The sequence below is a fragment of the Lineus longissimus genome, chromosome 4 (assembly GCF_910592395.1).
Source record: "Lineus longissimus chromosome 4, tnLinLong1.2, whole genome shotgun sequence".
Classification (NCBI taxonomy): domain Eukaryota; kingdom Metazoa; phylum Nemertea; class Pilidiophora; order Heteronemertea; family Lineidae; genus Lineus; species Lineus longissimus.
In genome coordinates, this window is record NC_088311.1 from 19273742 (window position 1) to 19289004 (window position 15263).

General features: G+C 41.5%; 1 protein-coding gene across 2 annotated transcripts in view; it reads right to left on the reverse strand.

Moving 5' to 3' along the window:
* The window catches only part of LOC135486516 (rho GTPase-activating protein 100F-like), a 156063-nt gene extending 141722 nt beyond the window's left edge, over positions 1-14341 (reverse strand). For both annotated transcript variants that reach the window (XM_064769353.1, XM_064769352.1), the window contains exon 1: positions 14288-14341. In XM_064769353.1, coding sequence (XP_064625423.1) covers positions 14288-14311 — 24 coding nt within the window. In that variant the 5' untranslated portion in view covers positions 14312-14341. The remainder of the gene's footprint in view (positions 1-14287) is intronic.
* Between the last annotated feature and the right edge of the window lie 922 nt (positions 14342-15263).

A 15263-nucleotide genomic window follows, 5' to 3' on the forward strand; every position in this document is an offset into this window, starting at 1 on the left:
TAACAATGCTTTGTCATATGACACCTTTTGAAAGACATGGTTGTAAGGTATCACGTTAACCAGACGAATCTATGGGAAATTTTATCAATCTGACAAGAATAGTCTACATGACATTTACAGCCTGAAGAACGTCCGCTTGGTTCGATGACGTAGGTGTCTACATGTGTGGTAACGGATCGGTGATTCATTACACTCCGGCCTCGTCCTGCCGCACTGGACTGCCCCGGAAGTCTATGATTCATGAGACGTACTACGCATTGAGGGCATTACTTTCGTTTGCCATTGCTGGCTTAGGCCCCACCGACCCCCATAAAACGCGTTTCATGAGGGCCGATATTATCAAGATTCGTCCTGATCATGACCCTGAGATAAACCGTTAATTTTGTGTACTATAGGATATTCGGAATTCTTCCTGCCCGCCATAGAAAAACACCCTGCTGCGATGCTCCTACAAAGGTCCATTCATAACAAATAGCTTTTTAAAATTTTAAAATTTACTGGAAAAAAACTATTTGAAGACAATTTAGTACCTCCAGTTTTTGTCATAATGTCTTGTCATATCATAATCTCCCGCTAGTCCCTCCCCCCCGAAAACATCTTTGCGGGTGTTTATCATGTCCCATCATATTCCGTCCCATCATATTCCGTCCCATCATATTCCGTCCCATCATATTCCGTTCATTTCGTTCCGTTCCGTCAATACTGTGAGGCCTTTTTCGACATCGCGATCAGGTGGTCGAACAATTTGCGATGGTGATCCAGTAGTCATTTGTGGGCACCCTGCGAAAAAATCCCTATTCTATCCTCTTGCGTGCATTGTCTATTGTTCGACACCCTGCTGGACTCGCTATCGAAGTAGCTTAAGCGATGTAATCACATCTATGACCTTTACAAGTAGACGATGCCTGGCGATAAATCCACAACAAAAGCGACCAGAGAGAAAAATAACAGTAATATATTATTTCCTGGTGGATAGTGTTTAGCTTGTAATACGCGATACTCGGCGTACAAGTCAACAAGCTCCTGGCAATATACGAGAAATACTGTAGAAAATTACATTAAGTTACCGCCGCGCGAAATCAGAAAAGGCCTGGATTTTTATTTATACATGGTCTAATTGCAGAAATCCGTCAAGTCTCTTGATGAAGAGGGTGGGTTATGGCATTACCATTAATCTCCTATAGCTATAACAGATTCGCCATCACATCAAGCTTTTAAAAATAAATCATTGAGCTACTCTAAATCCGAAGTGTCCACGCCATTCACGTCATCCCATTTCGTATACAAATGCTATTTGTTTAAAAATCAATGCCCATTGACAGAGCAGACACTCTCGACACATATCTTAATCTAAACAGAGCCTTTTGAATAAATTATTTGAAAGACTTTGGTCTAAACCAATAAAAGCACGAAATTAATTAGTTGCTATTACAATTATGTGAATTCACACGAATATACAGTTGAACTTTTTCTAAGAGGACACCTTTGATGCAGGAAACGCTATCTATTAGAACACTGCTGGTATCCAGCATTTGTGAAAACATTAAATTTATGATTGATATCATGGGAGTTATTCAAAATTAAAAGTATACAGTCTTTTTCGCGTTGCTCAGTATGAGGTGGATGTGACATTGTTTGTCATTTCACCCTTGTTACATTTCTATCAAAACAAGATGAACCCATTACATTTCAATTCTGATACCTAATCATCCTGTAGTTGGTCGACAAAACCTGAAGACAGACTATAATTTGAATGAGGGAGGAGAAACAATTGGAAATCTCACCGAATATCGCGCCGACACATGTACACTTTATAAAAAAAGACGGATTGTTGAGCTGCATTTGGAAAACCTCTTTTTCCATTTGAGGTTTTTCACGAACTCAAAAGCCTTCAGGCCCTGAAAAACCCTTAAATTTGTTAAAAGCCCGAACCTTGATTTTAAAGAGCGTACTGTACATTTCTCCTAAATCAATCGATACAGGTGTGTACTTTCTTGTTGGGAAAATAGGCCGAGCCATTAGGCCGTGGGGCTAATTTGAAAAACCTTCACTCGCGACAACATTTCGAGGGCAAAATTCTCTTATCTGGGGCAGTTGGGTGACAACACGACACAGTTATCAAGTTACGTTAACCGGATTCTTTATTCTCGAGAATATCTCATGCAAAGGAATTTCGCCGGCCAGTTCCGTTATGATACTCGTATCTGGTCGTACAAGTACGAGGTCGTCACTTCTGCCAGAAAAGTAATTTAAAGGGAAGTTCGTCTAAATTGACCAGGGTTCTAAATGTCCTCAGGGAAATTTGTACTAGTGGCTAACTTTGCTAATGGGACTGGACGGCCTTATGGTGACGATGACTAGTATGTAGTATTCATCACTCAGACAAGGTTGATACATGAGAATGAACCAACACCGTTAAAAAAATTAATAATTTTTAATTGAATTCGAAAAATTTCCAATCGTAAATGGGTACTAAATATGAATTTCAGCATTGAAAGGTTCTAATTGCTTTAGGACTTCAAGTTCTAGCTAAATAGTGGTGCCTATGGTCCCTTAAGCTTCATTTCTCTTCAACAAAGATTATCTTGTAAGCGCTGACGAAACGGATGAAACGTGCACACGTTAATTCCAACTATAGTAAAATGTGATATTCTGATCAATCGCACGATTTGATTTATTGACATATCTATCATTACCTCCCAGCGCGTTCTAATGAAGATATTGTCTCAATAGAAATTCTATACCTGCAGTGAGATATCAATGTTTTAATCAATAGCTCTAATTAATCAAGAGCAAGGCCATGATGTTCCGTGGAACACAGTATATACCGGTATCTTCAGAACACATTTGATAAAGGGAAAAACTCATAAAGAAATCAGGTCACAAGGCCAACGGCTTGGCATCTAAAGTATCTAAAGTATACGTGTATCAGTCTACACATTACAGTAGTGCATATAATCAGTGCGTAATTATACATGATTTAAAATCTTTAAAAGTACGTGTAAGTTGACACTGCTGAAGGTAACACCTGATCAAGGTTAATTTTACGACTAGATCCTACCATTGCCTTGAAATTTCAAAGTATATACCTCTCGCTGCAACAACTGGGAATCCTGGCCAAAAGAAGGTTCCTTTTTATGGAATGATCAGCTTTCACCATACTCGGACTCAGTCCTAAAAGGGTTGATGAAACACCAGAACGAACCATGTCACCAAACCTGTATGTTATCATGTACATGTGCTATCAACAGAACATGTACCATCAACAGAACATGTACATCCATCGCCTCTCCTAGCGTTCACCATGAGTCATCCCTTGCTCCTCACTTCAAGAGAATCAACCTTCTGTTGATTTTTCTAAGTTTCTCATGACAGGAGACGACCTTTCACACTAGTTTAACTATTAAGGGTAGCGGCGGAGGTAGGCTACTCGCTTAAGATACAACACACATTTCGTTCTGAACTTCTCATCCTCGCTTACTGCCGATTTAAATGAAACCTAGCGCAACATGTTTACCCCCCCCCCCCCCCCCAAAAAAAACACAGTCTTAGTGCTTTTTTGAGCTCAGCAGCTGGACCAACTGGAATAACGTATTATTATTACGACGCAATACCCAAGGCAGGCATTGGTGGAATCCGAGTCGTGTCGCAAAGGGTTCAGTAATGTGACACCAGTACGAACGCTGTCGCCAAAGACTTATATTTGATCATCATGTACGTATCATCAACGACATCATACATATATAGCAATCGCCTCCCCGGCGACAAAGATGAAATGATCCCCTGTCTCTGATGACAGGAGATGGCCATCCGCGCTATTAATACGATGGCGGAGGCAGTACTGCTGTGTGGTGGCCCGGGGATGTGGACGTCATGTTGGCAATGAAACTCATTCATGGCGCTAATTGCATTTTCTTCTTTCGGTGGGAAATTAGTAGGTGGTGGTATGGTTTGGCGTTGTAGCAGCAAGAGTTATAATATGGCAATACTTCATGTACTACATGTACTTTAATCCTTATCCATGCATTTGTCATTATACTGTTGGTAGCGGTAGTTGGTAATAGCCCATGTCGATCAAAATATAAAGACACTTGAAATATCAGACTTCATTTTAGGTCTCCGTCGAATTGTGTCCGTCGATTAAAAAGGGGTTGAAAAAATATCATAATAACAATTATAGTGGGAAAAAACAACGCATAAGGAAATTAGGCCCTTTGGCAAAATTCATGCAATACATTATTATTACGCTGGGCAAACACGTTATCATCTCTAATGAGTGGCATTGCTTTGAAGTGGCCATTACAAATTCTTTGATGTGAGGCCTATGAAACCTTAACACCCTGGAGCCGCGGAAATCGATTCCTAAACTTGCTGAGAATCAGGAAGACATTCCAATTTGCCGATGTGTCATGATTTGGGAATCTGAGAAACTTTTTGAAAAATGATGGAAAACCTGCGTTCCTGGTCAACGATACGGTTGCGTTTGTTTCTAAAGTATGCGTAGGTTTCCTCCGGGCCGGAAAACGGAGACCCCGGGGTCTCCGTTTTCCGGTTTCACAACCAATTCGAATGCAATGGCGGCGAATTCAAACAGGGACGGAAAGACGTCATCAATAATAGTTCCGGCCATGCGCAAGGAGGATGTGTTTGCATCAAAGGGAAATGACACGACATGCCGATGGATGTTGTTGTCAAGGAGAAATTCTGTTTGCAGACGTAATATTCAACATTGTCCTAGATGACTGACATTTGTTACTTGCCTACTTTTGGTTTTTACTTAAAGACACCATGACATTTCAAAGAACGATGTACTTGCTTATAATCATGCGTCTTGTAAACAAGAAATCTGATATTTTTATCAATATCATTGAACAACTATTTTTATTTCTTCCGCAACAATAGTGCTATTCATGAATGACAGAAAGCCAATATGTCAGATGTTGTGAGTCGTCTTTCTCAGAGACGGTGGGAGTTTTGAACCGAGAGTTCGATAAGATACAAGAATAATGATTAATTTGGACCTTAATTAGATAATCATAAATATCCGTTGCAAACTAATCTGACGAAGTAAATATTTAGTCATCGTTTCGATTTTATGAAAAATCTATTCGCTTTGAAAGTGGATATTATCAATATTTTTAAGTCGATTCTAGTTTTGATACTTTTTTCGCTAATTGCTATGATTATTTACACTTTTAGAGCCGTTATATTGTATGACATCAACGTTTAGGTAATGTATGGATTGAATAACATTGACATTTGGGCAAATGAATCATCATGATCACTACTATCATTTAAAGCATATTTGATAGACAAGTCAATCAGTCAATATATATGCTGTGAAAGAAATGCGAGAAAAGGTTTTTTGGTGTTTTCTTGTGGAGTAGGGTATCCCATGTGTTCGTTTTGAATCGATGACACCAATACATGTACGCGTAATTGTGATGAGTGAGGTACGTGGGAATGAATGATGAAATCTTCTGTTTACTTTCGGCTTCCATTCCGACCTCACACCCCACCCGGGCCTTGCCGTTCTTCAGCCACATCCCTATCGAGAAATAATTCATAGCGCGTAATCTCGGCTGTCAAGTGCGATTGACGCCGGGGACATGTCGAAGGCTACACCGCTTGACTCTTGTCTCAAGGCCGTGAGAAGGATATCCGGTGAATGATGCTGGGGCACGCTGGGATTTCGCTTTGGTCATTGGAGAAAATTCGAGTGGGAGTGGAGTCAATTCAATTGGCTTACAGCTTCATCACCCTGTATGATTGCGAAGCCAGAGACTCTCTCCGAGTGTGGATTCCTCCGGGATTCCGTTTTCTCCCAGGTCTAATCACACATCGCCCCAGCCATTATAAGAGCTGAAAAAGATCCCTAGCGGCTGTCAGAGTGGCGCAGTGGTTAAACCCATGTTCGATATTAACACTATCAGCGCCTGTCAGTCAAGCAAGGATCCCTGAACAGTGAGTTTTTGCCAATTGGTTTTAACTCGCCGTTCGGGGATTCTTCTACTTCTCAGTTCTCAACTTAATATTCTAGATGTCAACAAGGGCATTAAAACTGTTCCATGGTTGACCTTTATGTAACGTCCGTCAGAAACATGCAAGGATGCGGGGTTTCTCATGAATAAGTTCCTGGCTATCAATTAGCCTGTAGCACGACCTTCATCAACCCAGAAATGCATCCAGCAGTGAGTGGATCCTCCCCTCTTGCGAACTCCATTACCGTCGTCAATGCAAAAACAGCTACATCAGCGGGCCGCCGGATGGTATTCGTTAACCTCTATAACATGGACAAAAGGTCCCTTTCAATCGATCACGGGTATGTCCACGACCCCTGGGTGTATGGGTGTACCGTTGGTTGTGATACAACCATTAGGGGTTGCTGTTAAAACCCATATATAATGAAATCATCAAAACGAAACGAAATCGTTGAAACGAAACGAAATATTATGTCACATGTCACTTTTCACGAGCATGGTCGTTAATCGACTTGAAAAGATTACATCAAATGACATAAAGGTGAATAGTGACATCGTGAATCTTACGTTGCCCGCTTTTTGAAAATGACCTGTTCGTTTTGAAAGTGACGCGTTGCAAGTGTAAACGGAGCCAAGACTCTCCAATTGCAGACGACAATTTGGTGGCCATTAACACGTCACATCTGATCCACCTTGTATCTCAGTCCCAATTCATCAATCATGCGCATATATACCTGCCTCACTGTCAGTCGATTCATCGCTATCAATGCCTCGAAACACAGACAGGGTGAAATGGCAAATGCGGGATTATTCCCGAATAATGCGTTTGGAATGTCTTCGTCTTTCTTTAAACCAAACTTCAAAATTGAAATTCCAGCAGACATTAAGGTGTTATCATAATATCTGACGATTAATACCTAAATGCTCTAAAAGCTCCTGATAAAAGCCACTTGAATTTGCACGGAATGATAGGCGGGTTCGTACTTTACGACTTTTTGAATATGTCTCAAACTTACGGTGGCTGGGAAAGGACATCACATGATTTTTTTTCAACATGAAATTTTTTTTCTGAACTATCTCGATTGATGGCCTTATTATCTCGATCGCTCGAGATAAATAACTCGATCACCCGAGATAATATCTCGAGCGATCGAGATATTATCTATCCATGCCTCAGACCCCAAATGGTTGCGCTATGGATTAGTCTGGTTATTTATCGATGTGAGACAAAAAGCCATCGAGTGATTATTCAATCGCAAGCTTTCTCAATTGATATTTCTCAGATAATGACCGCCACTCGCGGAACGCCTGCGTTCATCATGGAGCTGGCCTGTGATCGACAGAAGAGGTTGTTGGCAAAAGTCCCAGGCAAAGGAACCCAAAATACAAAGAATTCATACCGAACTGGAGGTATTGGTTGTCTCACCAGAAATTCCGGGGCTGGAGCTACAAAATGTAGGCCAAGAACGAGGCGACTGCAGAGGTTTCAGGCGGGCGAAATGACAGCTATCCAAGCAGTGTTTAGTGAGACAACCAATACTGGCAGTGAGAGTAAGGTGTCAATTTTTTAAACACCTCAAACTTGCTATGTTTTACTGATAATCCACCGAGAATCAGTTTTCGATGCATTTCAACACCAACCCAATCGGATTTTGGTGAGACAACCAATACCGACAGTGAGGTATCAATTTCTATTCTATAAAACACCTCTAACGTGATATAGGTTTTAGTTATGATCCATCGAGAATCAGCTTTTGCCGCATTTATGCCTACATACATGTAAGAGATTATGGCTATAAAAACGTCTCAGTGTACTCCTGAGCCTGCCTTTATTGAATATACTTGGTGTGTTAATCGCTCAGGTTCATTTCAAAGAAGAACTCCAGCAGTTTGTCTATTCGTTCGCTGTTGGTAAATGGCATATTTGTGAAATCTGTCTCAAACACATGTCAATAACTAATTCCCGCTATATGTCTTCAAAAGAAGAAGAAAATCTGGTAAAGGTGGAACTTTTTTTTCATCCTCCTTGAAGTACTATACTTATGAGAGGTATGATTCTGAACGATATATGACTTCATGGCTTCCTATATCTGCAAATGTCGGCCTCTTTATGATGAAGCCAGTCAATGATCCATGAGGCGGTGTGTTCTCGATCCAAGATTTAGCCGAGAAGCCAAATGAATTCTGTATATGAAGTCTGAGGTCAGAAAATTTGTATTCAAATCTTGCTTTCATATCTCAAAATCAATTCTGCACAACATGATTAGTACGTCTGACCATAGAATAATATTTTGTCAAGATGATAACTCTATGGTCTGACAACATAATAATACGTTTTTGATGAAACGTTTTGATCATTATCATAACTCCCAATGCGAATGCCACCATTATACACGTATGTGGGTACCAGTATCCTATCAGTCGGAAGAGTTGACATGCTCCTTCAATGAGGGATAGTCATTTACCGTACCGGGGAGGAGGAGGGGGGGGGGGGGTTACACTGACCAATGGGTACATTTAATGATATAGATACATGAAATAAGAGATGAGGTTTCCATATACTAGTATCAACTCTCTCTTCATTACACATTCGGAAAAAAAGTAGTGCTACAATTAATACTTGAAGGCTCGCCATATATATTTTTCCCATTAGCCACCATGAATCATTCACAAGGCAGCTGCAATGGACTACCGACCCCCGCGGTACTACTGCTTAGAGAACAACGACCAATCATATTCAGCCACTCAGGAACTGACCAATCACAATCACCGGATGCAGCCACATGGTCAGATGCTCCTCGGGCCAGCAGGTGACTGCGCGCATGATTCCATTTTCTATGAGCGGCGAGAAACAGTTTGCCACCTTGGCGAAAAACTAAAGCTGACGTGTATTGGAAGAAGGCTTCCCATTCTGCCGAGGGGACTTATCGTGAAAAAGAAAAAAAATCCAATAAATTCTCCAGAAAATGAAGCCACGCGACGTGTTATTCTTTTAATTTTCAGAAAAATACACATATTCAGCATTACCAATCTTAATACTTTCCCCTCACAGTTTTATCTATTTACTGCAAGCTGTTTTCTACACTCAAAGGGCGTCAATTGTCCTCTGGCAATAATTGTACCACCTTGGCTTACTTTCCCACGGTTATAACCAAATTGATTGTGTATGGGTGGTTAAGCCGCTGCGCGAGAAGCTGCAAAACTGATTCTCCAGTACGATCATGCGGTGACCCTGGGCCCAACTGATGTTTTTGTAAGCCATCACCGTGTTCACCGGCGGGGAGTATTGATCACGGGGCGGATGAATCAATTAGTGGCGTTATTTTCGTGGCTAGAATCATACTGGTCAGTCGCTATACCATCTGAATCGCTGGACGATTACCGGTAACTTGGAATAAAACATAGTGTCCGCTTTTTTGCCGTTGGCGCCTTCGAAAAGGTGTCTTTATTTGAGTCTTTCTTGAACGTGCGTTAAAACTTTCATCAAGGATCGATTAACATCGCTATGAAAAAAATCCCTTTTGGATATCACTAAGGAAATGGGGCCATGGCAATTTAGCGAAATCTGCAGAAACTGGGCTTCTTCTAGGCAATGTGACGTCAGCAATCTGTATGCTTCAGAATTCATGCAATTTAAGATTATCGTATCTACTTTGCGAGAAAGGGCAAATATATCGAAGAGAAAGAACCAAGGTGTATTACAACGATTGGTATGGAGGAATGAGTAACAAAACTATCTCAATTGGTCTTAAAAGCGGATTGGATAAAATTTTGTTTATTAATGATAATCAAGCTCTGCAGTCGCTCAGAAAGTAGTCGCAGCAGTGCGGCAGAGAATTTGAAACTTGGGACACAGATATTTCGGAAAAAAACACATATATAGGATTACGCCTTATTACCTTGGATCAGATCGGTCTTTCGAAGACATCTGCTATGAGTATTCCATACTTCCGCTGAGGTTGCATACTAATATTGGTGATTCTAGCGTCCGGATAAAACTTAGTTGCCCTTCTGCAGCAAATCCGTGAACTCCCCATGCAAACCCATTGCCATCAACTAGCACCTAATCCATCGTTTATGGAGAGCCGAAAGCCATGTTAATTTAATTTACTGATGGCTCCATCAGTAAATGACTCGGTAGTGGCAGGCCAGTCTGTCACGGACGGTCTAATCAGCACCGCCAAGTTCTGGCTAAACTGCAATCAATATATGCCGGGTCACCACCACCTTCATGTGAAGCTGTCACGGGTGCGAGATGTTCAATTCTGTGCAATTCTGGTCCGTGACTTTAGTTGCAGAAAAATCTTGCATCGTTTAATATTTGTAGGTTGTAACTTCTCTTCGCAGTAGTCAACGTGACATGCAGGTTGACGCCATTTGTTCAGGTTCCATTTCGGCATCTATGCCGGAAAATAGTGTCAACTGAATTGCCCGGGCACGATGATAGTGGGTCAAGATGTACATCAGAGAGAAGAACGAGCCACTGACACCACTGACTGCATCCCCGACCTTTCACTCGATTTATCAGAGATTTCTTTATGCAATGATCAGAGATTCATCCGCCTTGCATCCAAAAACATATCTTACAATTATTTTTAACTTCCCTGATACATGTATATCCATTAAGATACATTTCTATATAGGAAAGACAATCTCCTCTTAGTGAACATAAACAAATATAGCATTGACAGCAATTCTTTACCAGCACCGACCGTAATCCCGGCCGTTACGAATACTCTAGCTTCACTGATCTCAGACCTTTCTGATCCGAATGTTCCAGAATTAGGTAAAAGTATATAAATTGTCGTTTGATCTCATTTAAAATGTTTGATTTGGAAAGACAGTGGGTTGGCGATACCAAGTTTCTGATGGTGGCATCATGTTCTGGATTAACATCTGTGTCGATTTTGAAGTAACGATGAGGTCTCAGACTAAATGGGTGAAACAAGAGCACAGTAGAACCTTCCTTAGCTGACACCTCTCTATTAAGGACACACTCTCAAAGACACTAGTTTTGTTCCAAGTTGGGTGTTTCCATTCAATTTGACCTCAGTCTCTAATCAGGATACCTCTCTATTAAGAACAGCACTTGTCAATCCCGAGGGTATCCTTAATAGAGAGGTTCTACTGTATTACATGTACTTTTCGATGCACGCTATCGGTATTGTGCGGAAGCATACGATATCGGGAATTATATCTGTTAGCGTATACGAGGAATAGTGCAAAGGTTTAAAACTTTTTAAACAAAGAGGATTGTAATATTGCACTTGGTATAACAATTCCCCTGGAGTGGAATTTCGCGCGTACTCAATGTCAATCTTTTATCGTACTATTTGGCTAGTATGGGGTTTATCACGTGTATCCATCACAACCGGCAGTTTAAGGACATCACCATTTTGACCCGCGAGGCTCCGATATTACAAAGTACCTCCTACGACGTACATGTGAGCTCTGAGGGTCTACTTTGCCCCAATAAGGCCGTGATTGGGCTTACGTTTATTTGGGGGTGATATTGAGAGAACATACTTTACACTGTTGGAATTAAGGTTTTTGAGCTTTTGAAAAAAAACTTTAACAGTTTTCTGACAAACGCAAATAAAGCCCCGTTGAGGCTCTTCAGCAATATGAGAAACCCTACGGGGTGCATATTAGTGTTGGCTGTAAAACCTTTGAAGGGTCTTCAAAAGCTCAAGAACCTCTGTTTCCAAAAGTGTATATGTTGACATGTCATATTACTGAAGGAACACGATACCTGCCTGTCGCAGCACAGCCAACAAGTTGCGGATTTGCAAAGTGCTGTAAAAGAACACGCTTTGCCCTTAAAAGACCGCTTTTGAATGAATGGAAAACACGATAAAACACCCTCCTGGCTACAGCACACCGGAATCTATCAATAAAATTGAAAGATTCTGAGCACACTAACTGTCAAAGCATGATTTGTAATTAGTTTCGATCACACCATTGGGCTCTTCTCGTCCTTTACTATTTAATGAGGAACAGGGAGTTATTTGTGCAGTCTTCGAAATTATAGTTGTGGAATATTCAAAGACATTGCGGGGAAAAACATGTGGGATGGTTGGTTTCCCATCAGCGATTCCTGCTCGTAACATCCGTCCTGAACATCGTTATACTTCCTAGATTTCGATGTTTACGAGCCCCAAAGGCAACATATCATTGTGCATAGATGAATTATCCGATACTTTCAATTACAAACTGAACCCATTCTGACAACGGATTTGATTTCCCCAAGGTAAAAACGATTTTGAACAACACAAAAGACGCATAGAACTGGAAATCTATTTGCAGAATGAGGTAAAAAAATGCCCCTGACAGTAAACCATGGATTTGAAGAGACTCTGATTTTTATGATAATTGTGACATTTTGAGATTGTCCCCCCTATTTTGAACGACCACTGGAACTTGCGACGAATGGCATTCGAACTGCGCTCTTACTGCGCCAATGCGAGAGCCTCGAAAGCTATCTTCTCAGCTATATCTCGTATTTCATAATCAGATATCGATAATAAAGTTGTAAAATTTTAAAACTTTATTTTGGAAATGTATGCATTGTTCGATTATATTGGAATTCAAATACAAATTTAAAAAATGTGTGATTATGCCATTTCACGAATGATGCCTTTAGCGATAAACGGTAAAATCTTCGCTGTATAGTGAATGTACGATAATTCCTCGACAGAGAGAAGCTATGATTATCAAGGCATGCCCAGTTGGCTGCACTGACAAAGGCCTGCGCCGTTCGTGTACATCTGAACGCATCGATTACATAGTATGCATGTCGGCGCTGTTGTTGTGACTTTGCCCTCGTAGACTGACTCACGAAATCTCCCTCAGTGCACCACAGTCTTTATAAAGTTGGTTTTATAATCACATTTTCCATCACAGTAGAAAAGTTAAACAGACTCCCCTTACATGGTATTATGAATGGCATAAGAATGCCATTGGATTTTGAGAACGATTTCACACGGCGGTATAACACTACTTAAAAGTGGTAATTTCGTTGAAAATCCTAACACCACCGACAAAACGAGTGGGTATGGAATACATAACGACTTGCATGCCATATATCACTGTATGCAAAACAGCGCTGCATCATATAGTCACTGGAGGCAGGCTGCATCATCATCATCTCCAGCATCAATATTTTCCCAACTATCGATTGATCCAAAGCTGTGAAAACCAGAAGACAAAAGAACCTATACCTGGATGAGTTGATCTATGCAGTAATTAGGAAAATTGTCTGTGTTCGCTGACAGCTCACTGCCAGATCAACTGACTGAAATTCACTGATCGTGATAAAACGGATCGACACCGAGTAACAGTATAGATGAATTTGTAGAGTCGCTGTTTAGTGCACAGTGCACATACTCTCGCCGCTCTTTCGAAGACGGAAATTCTTCAAAGGACTAATTCCGCCAGCGTGTTTTCGCCGCTTATCGCCGCAGAGGCGAAACTACACTTCGCCCTAGCGGGTATTTGGCAATTCAAATGACCCGCTCACGCTGATGATGCATCTCGACCCTCAATTTATTGACATTGCTCAGCTTCCAGACCCGGGCTTCCTGAAAAGGTGCGTCAATATGTACGCCCTTTTTGGCAAGGAGGACAACGGATTTACACCTATTGGGCTGTGCTACACCGAAGAAACTGCCCGTCAACTATCATGACGTTTATTTGCCGTTGCTGGTTTTTGCATATCGACCGTCGTGAAAGCTGTTTCGAGGGGGTCGATGTCATCAAGATTTGCTCTGATAATTAACCCTTTGATAAGATAAACGGGATCCGATGGAACTGCTGTGCGAGTCAATGTTGCGAATGGGGTTTGGTCAAGGTAAACAATCTGATGTTCAATTAATACACGATTGCCATTCGCGAGTGCCATTGGCAACGTAGCGTTTTCGTAACGATGGTTGGAAGAATACCGTTAGTTTTGACGCAAAACCTAAACGCCGATGTTTGGTTGAAGACCATTCGTTATGACGCAAAACCTAAACGCTATAGAAACACCCCAGACTGTGACTTCCAAAGCTGCTCCGTCCACGTGGTCTGTTGGAACATACATATTGGTTGATACATGGTGTCAAGGTCATACTGACTCACAATTTTTGGGGAACTCCCTGTTGTTAATTTATCAACAGCTCAAGGAAAAGATAAGTTCACTTAGATAATATCTGCAATGATTGCTGAAAGTAAATATAGCTTTTACAATATCGTGCATCGCGTAAACCGCGTAAGGACCTTTTCCATATCGGCCGTGGAATATTTTAACGCCATCTAGCGGCACCTACCTTCTTCCGCCCGCAGCAAAGCATAGCAATTACCAGCTCCCAGATCTTGTGCCACACAAGCACAGTCATGGAGACTTCTGTATTAACTGCTCACTTCGTCGGGAACTATGGCCGTATAGCATCCACGTGTTCACCAATATCCACAAGTAACGTCAAGGGTAGGTGCAACTGGGAAAAACCACCTTGTGGCGAGAACAACGGGGTAATCCATGTCATGGGTATCCTTCTGCTACTGCTCGCTCCGTCAAGGGCTGTGACAGCTGTATAGCATCCACGTGTTATCCACAAGTCATCCAAAGCGTGGACTATATTCGCTGACTAGTGCCTGGGGTGGATCCAACGGACCATGTTGAAGTTAAGACAATAGGATAATCCATACCGAAGATATGCACACGAGACTAAGGTCGTAATCCACAGGTTGTCAATAAATCCAGACTCTGTGATCTGGTTAAGATTTCCCAATGCGTGAAACGAAATCTAAGAAATGCAAATAAAGAGTGAAAAATCCTTCACCTCCTTAGGTACCTTGATACAATCTCTAATTCGTCTTCGGCTTTCGCAGCCACAGCGCTAGGAACGCTGTAGCGAGATTCGCCGAGATATGCACGTCCCTAGCAATCTGGTGGTGCTCTATCAGCGGCCGTCGCCTGACATAGCCATGGCAGAGCACACCAGCCCTTATCGACGGCTTCTTTCGCCTCTTATCGGCGATGAATGGAAGCCAGGCTGAACGGCTTACACGATAGAGCTGGCAATACCACTACACGGTGGGGAGAGAGAGTTTGATCAATAACGCTGTACATCTGCGATTTCTAGCCTCGAGTCAATGGCTTCAGTCGATTTTGATATTCATATTGCTGGTGTCATTTTGTGGCAATTACAAATTGTTTTACTCCAGTTAAGGTCATAAAATCCGTTGTGATTCCTGAAAATCAATACCACTTGATATGTCTTCAGAAATTGCCAGAGTGTGGAC